The sequence below is a fragment of the Myotis lucifugus genome, unplaced genomic scaffold (genome assembly GCF_000147115.1).
Source record: "Myotis lucifugus unplaced genomic scaffold, Myoluc2.0 scaffold_245, whole genome shotgun sequence".
Lineage (NCBI taxonomy): Eukaryota > Metazoa > Chordata > Mammalia > Chiroptera > Vespertilionidae > Myotis > Myotis lucifugus.
In genome coordinates this window covers 675,757-684,616 of record NW_005871293.1, presented here as the reverse complement: position 1 = coordinate 684,616, position 8,860 = coordinate 675,757, and the positions used below count along the sequence as shown (strand labels likewise).

At 38.2% G+C, this 8,860-nt stretch overlaps 1 protein-coding gene across 1 annotated transcript in view; it reads right to left on the bottom strand.

The window, feature by feature from the left end:
• Window positions 1–4,332: 4,332 nt before the first annotated feature.
• TSPAN12 (tetraspanin 12) overlaps window positions 4,333–8,860 on the bottom strand; it is a 65,344-nt gene continuing 60,816 nt past the window's right edge. Inside the window, exon 7 of the mRNA XM_023762401.1 lies at window positions 4,333–5,057. Within this exon, the coding sequence (XP_023618169.1) occupies window positions 4,752–5,057 (306 nt within the window). The 3' untranslated portion in view covers window positions 4,333–4,751. The remainder of the gene's footprint in view (window positions 5,058–8,860) is intronic.

Here is an 8,860-nt window from a genome sequence, read left to right as displayed (position 1 = left end):
CCTTCCAAAGCTGTGCCATGGGAAGGAAGTGATGTGTGCTTCTGGGGATATCCCTAAAGGGGGGCACAGGCCTCCTCTTTCACTTTCCTTTCCCCAGCCTGCTGCCTGGAACACGGAAGTAGAGTGTGTCATTTGGAATGAGGTGAACAAGGAAAACTGATACTTAAAATAGATGATATATATATGTCCTCCATAAAGTTGATTAAAGAAATTAATTTCACTCTGTGTGTATATATGCAAGATAGATCATTGGGAAGAGACAAGGGGGAAAGAGCAACGTATGGCTTCAAAGTTTTATATAATTAGGACTTGTTCTGGGAAAATAGGAAGGAAGAAATTAGATCAAAGAGCTGTCTTGAGGGAAGAAGCAATAGACTTTGGAGACAAATCAAACGTAGAGACATTGGTTCCGGTGTAGAAGGAGCTGGCTTTTCTATGAAGGATCAGCTGAGCCGGCCCACAGGCTGACGCAGATGCCACGTCACAAAGTGGGGAGGAACGGACACAGAGCACTCCACTTGAATATATTTCCTCAGTCTCGCTAAGTCCCTTTTGTTCATGTGTAAGATGGGGTTAGTGATGCCTACAGGTTGCACAACAGTTGTAAAGAGCAGAAAAAATATGTGTAAAACACCGAGTGCCCTATGGCCAGTGCCTAGTAGGCTTACATAAATGCCTGCAATAAAGAAGGATCACAAGAACGTATTAGAATAGAAAATAAATGCACTCTCAAGATGATATCAAAACTCTCCCATCCATGTTTCTACAGGGTGCTTGGATATGAGGAAATAAGAACTCAGTTAATTTGAAAGACAAACCCACTTATAAATCACAATATGATAACAGGAAGGGGAGCTGGGTGAAGCCAATAGCAGTTGGCGGTGTTGTTTTAAAGGGAGGTGGCTCCTGCCCTGGCTGGTGTTGCCAAGTGGTTGCCAAAGGGTCTCGGGTTCAATTCCAGGCCAAGGGCTGCAGGTTCTCCCCGACCATTGATGTTTCTCTCTCTCCCTCCCTCCCTCCCCCTCCTACCCTCACACTAAATCAATAGAGAAAAAATATATCCTTGGGTGAGGATTAACAACAACAGAAAAGGGGAGGTGGCTCCTTTTGCCACAGAAGTTTCAGTGGTGCATTCTTTTTTTTTTTTTTTTTTTACCTCTGTTGACTCATCCACAGGAGTGGGAGTTCAGACAATAGGAAGTTCTTGCAGCATCCTGCTTAAGATTCTCCTCACAGAAGATTTGGTTCGCGGCCCATTTTCTGTCAGGCTTCCTGAGTTCAGAAGGCAATGCACAAAAATTCACAGGCTCCACACTGAGCTCTCTGGAGCTCCGGACTGGAAGGTTACAGCTGCCTGCAGACATCTCCATCTGCATGGCCTGCGGACATGTCCAACTCAGTGTGTCCAAACCACATTAATCACCCTCCCACACCGCCGTTCCCACTCGTCTTTTGTCTAGGGTAATGCCATTGCCAATTTACCAGGTACGAAATCTAGAAATGTCCGTTCTTTCACTTCTCATGCGACATTCTCCAAGATTCACCTGCTGCCCAATGGTGGAGATTCACCCCGGTGTAACCTGTTCCGGGCACTGTGCTTCTGACTCCCATTGTGCTGGAGGGTCCTTCTCTCTCTCCAGGCCACAGCAACAGCAATCTAGCCAGCCCAGCTCTGGAGTGTCTACAACCCCAGAGAGCGCCATACGAACTAGCTAAAGAATGGCCCGCCCTGGGGAGTGTACCATGTCCACCTGTCTCCGTGCCTCCACATTCTCACTTGGTTAATCCAGTTCAATTTCTGAAACACAAATCGCTTCTCTTTTTGAAAATACTTCAGTGACTCGCCATTGAACTTACTGAATGAAGTCTAAGCACCCAAATTTCACCCATTTCCTTTCCCATGACAATCTCTTCAAGCATTCTATATTCTCACCACAGTAAACAGGTCCTGCCCCACAAATAACATGTGCTTTTTTAACTTCAGGTTAGTGGCCCATGGTATGTCCTCTGTGAGCCAGCTAAGCTCCCCTCGTCCTTCCTGACTCCGCCTGAAGGCCATTTCCTCCATTAACTGCCTTAATTCTCCTCTCCTCAGTCTCATCTCGCTAAGAATGGCACCACTGACTGCATGTTCTTGTACATATTGATTTTATAATTCACAGAGCTAGACGATACACAGCACCTCTTATTGTCATCTCTGAATCTCCAGGGCACTTTGAATTGACTCTTAACCTGAGTAAAAATAATCTTCTTACATGTTACTTAAAAAAATGGTGATTTGCACAAAAGAAAGCTTTTAAAAATTCCCACAGAACCAGTGAACAATGTTGTTTACAATGGACCCAAACAGTGAACTAACTCCCTGAGCCCTGCCATCTTAAATACACTTTTTTTGTTGTTGTTAATCCTCAGTGGAGGCTATTTTTCCATTAATTTTTAGAGTAGAAGGGAGAGGGAGAGAAAGAGAGAAACATCGATGTGAGAGAGACAACATTGATTGGTTATCCCCTGCACATAACCCAACCAGGGCCAGGGAACCTGCAACCAAGGTACGTGCCCTTGACCAGAATCGAACCTGGGACCCTTCAGTCCACAGGCCGACGCTCTATCCACTGAGCCAAACCAGCTAGGGCTTAAATATACTTTTTAAAGTCCCTTCCAGTGTTATTATTCCAGGTGCACTGCTACCATAGAGGCCTTTGTAGACCTCTGCTATATGTTTCATTTGTTCCCATTAAGCAAGTGCATAAGAATATAAGATGATTGTCTAAATTTATGTTGACTATTCTAAAGAGTATTCAATCAAGCAATATATCAAAATATCTGAAGTCTAAAGATGTAAAAATTGACTTTTATCTACAAATTTAAATGTGTTTTTTTTTTACCAAGGTCAATAAAACATATGCTTGTTCTTTCTGTAATGTCAAAAGAGAAGCAGCCAAATTTGACTGCTATCCAAATAATTCAATTAACACTCAAAGCTGCTTCAATTACTTGGGTATTTTAGGTAAAATTATGAGGATTTGGAGTGTTAAGGAAATTATAAAAAGGGCTGCTTTTGAATCTGATCAAGCAAGGTATTTACTATTTTCATTTAAATCTATGGAAGAGATGAAATCTAGCTGTTGATTTAAAATATTGTATTTCTTAGGCTACTTTTCTCTTAAAATTACTTTAAAAACTTGGATATGAAAATATTGAGGATATAAATGAACATAAATGGGTACTTTTATACATTATATCAAACAGTTGCATCATCATTTAGCTCAAAATCAAACTTGAAAAGTAAATGGGCATCTTTTATCTTTTCTCAGTGAAGATACATATTCTTATAGATTAGTTGGAATTTGAAAATCATTATTACTGTATTCAATCATTTCTTCTCACGTTTTTCTCCCTTTGCTAATCTTCTTGAGTGGTAAAAGTGCTTACAATGTGTACAAATTAGACAGACAAATTATTACTCTCCAGAAAATATTTATTGACAAGTTTTAATTTTCTTTCCATTTTCTGAGAAATAAACATAATAGATAAAATACAGTAAAATGCACTTTTCCCATTTTAAATAAATATATTTATTCTTGTAAAAAAATTTAATAATCTGTGTATTTCACCATACTATCTTAATCAGTGAAATAAAGCAAAGAAATTCTCTGGTTAAGTTGCCACTTATCTTAATGATTCTCACAGCATTTCCCTGGAGAAAGGGAACACTATTCTCTGAAGAATTATATTCAGACTTGGATACTGTCACTTCCTGTTTGGAGAAGGCAAAGATAAGCTTCTTTAACAAGTGTTTAGTGTCAAAAAGAGTCTTAGTTTGGGAGAAAGATAGCATCCAGGTCTTTGCTAAATGAACTAAGTTGTGTGTACATTTTCTTATTAATACTCTCTAGGGACCAGACTGCATTCTGAATTACAATGACTTCTTTTGTATCACACTAGCAATTTTTCAAAATTAGTGGTTAAGTATTTAAATTAACAGTTATGTAATCTAATGTAATGTAAAAACCAAGACAGAATTTTAAAACTCTATTAACAGGGAAGGTTAAGAATAATGATGTTATACAGGACAAATGTATCCTTTTCACAATTGTTATTAACATTATAAGAACTGAAACCTAGTGAATTATACAGACTTAACACAGATTCTCATATACACACAGATCCCTGATCAGCTTAAGACAATGTGTTAGTTTGCTCTTGGATGTAGTTAAGAATATTTTAGTAACTAGCAAAAATCACATTTAGGTAGTCACCAATCTTCAGACTTTTCTTATGTCTAATCTATTTTACCCACAAAAAAATATATATATCACCAAAGAATAAAAATCATTAGTATTATTTAACTTCCTATGTTAGCAGTTAACTGGCACTTTATATACTAGTGAGCTTACAGAAGTAAATCGAACTTTACTGTAGCTCCAATCCCACCATAGTAGGCATGCAGAAACGTTGGTCAGTCTGTACCAAAGCATAAACCTCAAAGCATAACTATGTTTAGTAAAAATCTGACACAAGCTATAAAGTGGATATTAGATCTGTCCTTGGCATTGTAAAGGGCAGCAACTATTGTCCAGGTGGCAACATAATATATGGAGCTTTTCCCTCTTCATGTTAAAGAGTTCAAAATGACATGCTTAGGCATTGCTTTGTGGCATTTTTATTTCTACACATTTCTGAAACATCTCTGTGCTCAAAAATTCACAAGTGAAATAAAATAACTGGGTGGTTTCCTCCTTCGACATCCTCTATAATTCCTCCATTTCAAAGTGTGTGTCGAAGCTGTTTGCCATGGAGGTGTGTTCAAAGATCCTCGTCAGGCTTGGTTTCAGCAGTTCCACTGAGTGACATGACAGGTGCTGAGTCGTGTCATTCTTCAGGGACATTATTTGGTCTGTCCCAGGCTCCCTCCTATCATAATAGAGAGCCCAGAGCAAAGTGATGGTGAGAATCATGGCCAGGATTTGTGTCACTCCAATGGAGATCCCCAGAAACCGTAGCACCTGCAGTTGTTTGGTTCCTCTCAAAAAGGAGTACATTTTCTTCCCACAACCCTGTAAAAGAAATAGCACAGTCATAATTACTCTGGATGGGATACAGAAGGCCAAAATGGTGAAAACAAACTATCGGTATCAGTTAATGGGGCGAAACAACTAGATCCTAAAGTTTAAAACAGTGACTCTCAACCAGGGACACCTGTGAGAAAGCCAGAGGGGAGATAGAGATGGGGACTCTTTGAAAAGCCTGCCCAGTGATTTCTTCTGTCTTCCTCACAACCTGAAATTGAGAGCTGCTGCTAAAACACACATCTAGAGAGCAAGGGTTGACGAACTTTTTTTTTTTTGCTAAAGGGTCAGATAGTAAATCTTTTATGGTTTGTAGGCCATGTGGTCTCTGTTCCAACTACTCATCTCTGCCACTGTAACACCAAAGCAGCCACAGACAATATGAAAATGACTACCTTTTTCTGGTACATAATGTAATAACTACCTTTTTCTGGTACATAATGTAATGCAAATTAACAGCAAAGGATTATCCAAGTTTCACCAATTTAACCAAAAGTAAAATTAAAATATTTATAATTTAATATTACTTAACATCAGTATAATATCACTTCTCTGGCCATCTTACCTATTTGATAATACAAATAGGCATACACACACAGACACCCTGGGAAACCAAAATAGATCTCAGGAATACAATTCACCAATGTTCAAATATTTTCCAAAGAGTCCCACTCAGCTGGTCTATCAGAACCCATTCACATTTATGTTTATGTGGCATTCCAACAAGCATCCTTTTGTGACACAGGATAGAATGTTTAAGAACATGGACTGCAGAGCCTGAATTCTGAATTTCAAATCCCTGCTCTGCTACTTAAAAATTATGTGACTTTGGCAAGTTACTTAATCTATTCATGTTCCAGTTTTCTCATCTGAAAACATACATAGTAATAGAGCCTACTGTTTGAGACTTGGGGAGAATTAAATGAATAAATATATTTAAACACTTAGAATGGGGTTTGGTACATGGTAAAAGTGCAGTAGGCAGAAAAGATAATACTTATTTTTAAAAATCTGTCAATAAAATTAAGCAGAAATTGAGAATAAACTATAGTCTATTGTGTTTCATATTTTGGGCATTAAGGAACATCTGTTTCAATTTTATTTTAAACTCATATTTATAAAAAGGTACAGTAAATTATATAATCTAGAATGGTTTGAAAATGTGATATATTAGTTAACACTGAATTTTCTAGAGTGAGAGGGGACCTTGGAAGTCAATGAGTTCAACTTTTTAACTTTAAAAATATGGCTAAAAAAGCACTTCTAGAATGACTCAGCAAAACAGGCAGAGGAAAGAAACTCCGAATAGTCTTTCCTCTATATAAACAATAAAAGCACTAGTAAAAATTGTCAAAATAGCCCTGGCAGGTGTGGCTCAGTTCATTAGAGCATTATCCCATACACCAAAGGGTGGCAGGTTCAAATCCCCACTTGGGGCATATTCAGGAGGCAACAAATCTCTCTCTCTCTCTCTCTCTCTCTCACTCTCTCCCTTCCTCTTTCAAAATTAATTCTTTAAAAAAATCAGAATAAATGCTTTTATAACTCTGGAAATTCTCCGAAGGCTTGCACCAATCTGAGCAGCATTTATGTAAGAAACTCACCTGATTCCAGTAAGAACAGTAAGCTTTGTGGCATCTTAATTTACCCTATTCCCATCCCCACAGGAACTTGGGGCCTCACTAGACAGCTCTGTCCACACTTTGTAAAACAGTAGTTTTTTAAATATATATATATATATATTATTGTTTTAAATATATATATATTATTGATTTTAGAGAGGAAGGGAGAGGCAGAGAGAGATAGAAACATCAATGATGAGAGAGAATCATTCCCACAACTCAGCCATGTGCCCTGACTGGGAATTGAACCAGTGACCTCCCGGTTCATAGGTCGACACTCAAGCGCTAAGCCACACCAGCTAAGCGAAAAACAGTAGTCCTTAACAAGCATTTCCTTGTTGGAACCTGTCTCTCAATAAGATGCAGCTCTGCTCTCAGACAATGCCTTTTCCAGAAGGTAGAGAGCTATGCCTGATGAGCTGTCACATTCCCTTTAACCATCCTCTTCTCTAGACGACGTATTCCTGCTGCCTCCAACTTTTCCAAATATATGCACTTCATCATCCTGATGATCTCTTTCTGGATTGCCTGGTTTTATCAATGTTTCTTTGGAAAGAACACTGATTTTTAACTTTAAAAAACTAGAAAATGCAATAAAATATTAAAACAACTAAGGTCTTATCAATGGGTTTGGATTCCACACAAAAAACTTTTCAGGTGCCCCAGGCAAGTGGCATGGCATTGAATCACACGGCACATGGGTAGGACCTAGTCTCCTTCCTGATAACTGGGACCTGAATACTATGTCCATGCTGAGGTGGGCCAGGGTTGTCTATTCAAAGCAAAGATCCTACTTCGCTTCCTCAACTTTTATAAAAATGTGTCAGTCTTATCACTTCCTCAGTTTACACAATACATAGATAACCCCTCAAAACAAGATGAAATTTAAGTACTTATGCTTGTCATCAGAATTCATTAATTAAAATTTATGCTTCTCTATCAGAAAAAAAAGTTATCTACAGATTATTTAAAAAATGAAATCAACTGACATCTCTCTATATTTTTAAATTACATCCAAGTGTCAAGCCAGACTATCAAAATCTGCTACACTGGAATATATTAGCCTATGCCTTGTATATTATTCTCCACCGATGTGTATTTAAAAACACCATAAGAAACTGCTCAATAAAATTAGTGAAAAATAATATTGAAGATATTTTCCTAGGTAATTCAGAGTAGAATTTAAATTCTTTAAAATCTCACCTGAAAAAATACTTTCGAGTTTTGTTGCCTTTGAAAATGTAAAATATTCTGTTCTAGCATTAAATCATGCAAATGATGATGTCTCCTTTGCATCTGAACTTTCAGAAAGCTGAGGGGCAAGTATGCCCCATCTGTCCTCATAGTAAGCATGTCTAATTTTTCTGTTCTTAACCCTGACATTCCAATGTTATCTATATTTTATTATTAATTCATTGCATCATTCTTGTTGTGTACTGCATTAAACCCTTTGTTTAATAAAAAGATACACGTTGTAAATCTAGATGTATATAAGCCTAAGCGACTATTCAACCGGCAGCTATGACGCACACTGACCACCAGGGGACAGACACTCAATGCACAGGCATGGAAACATGGAACAGACTGATGAATCTCAGAGGGAAGGGGGGAGGGGAGCGGGCAGGAAGAGATTAACCAAAGATCTTATATGCATACTAGAGGCCCGGTGCACAGATTCATGCACTGGTGGGGTCCCTTGGCCTAGCCTGTGCCCTCTGGGGGGATGTTGGACTGCTGGCTTCAGCCCAATCCCTGCAGGCCAGACCAAGGGACCCCACCAGTGCACGAATCCATGTACCAGGCCTCTAGTATATAATAAAAAAGTAGTATATAAATAAAAGCACAAATCTCTCTATACTGACACAATTTAATATTTAATGACTCAGAAGGCATTGTAGAAACTTGCAGCATATTGCTCATTATTAGTGGTTCATTACACAATTACTTAATGTCTTTCCAATATCCCTCTTCTTGATAAGACAGTATTTTCCCAAATTTCTTTGCATAAATAACTGTCCTCCTCAGCCACTCTCTAAATTCTTAGTAGAAACAACTGTGAGTTTATGGTCCTTTCTGCATTATCCCCATTGAAATAATTCAATCTGAACACAATTGTGAACTTTTTAAAGCCAATCAAATAATCATACATAACATTTACACTTCTCCATG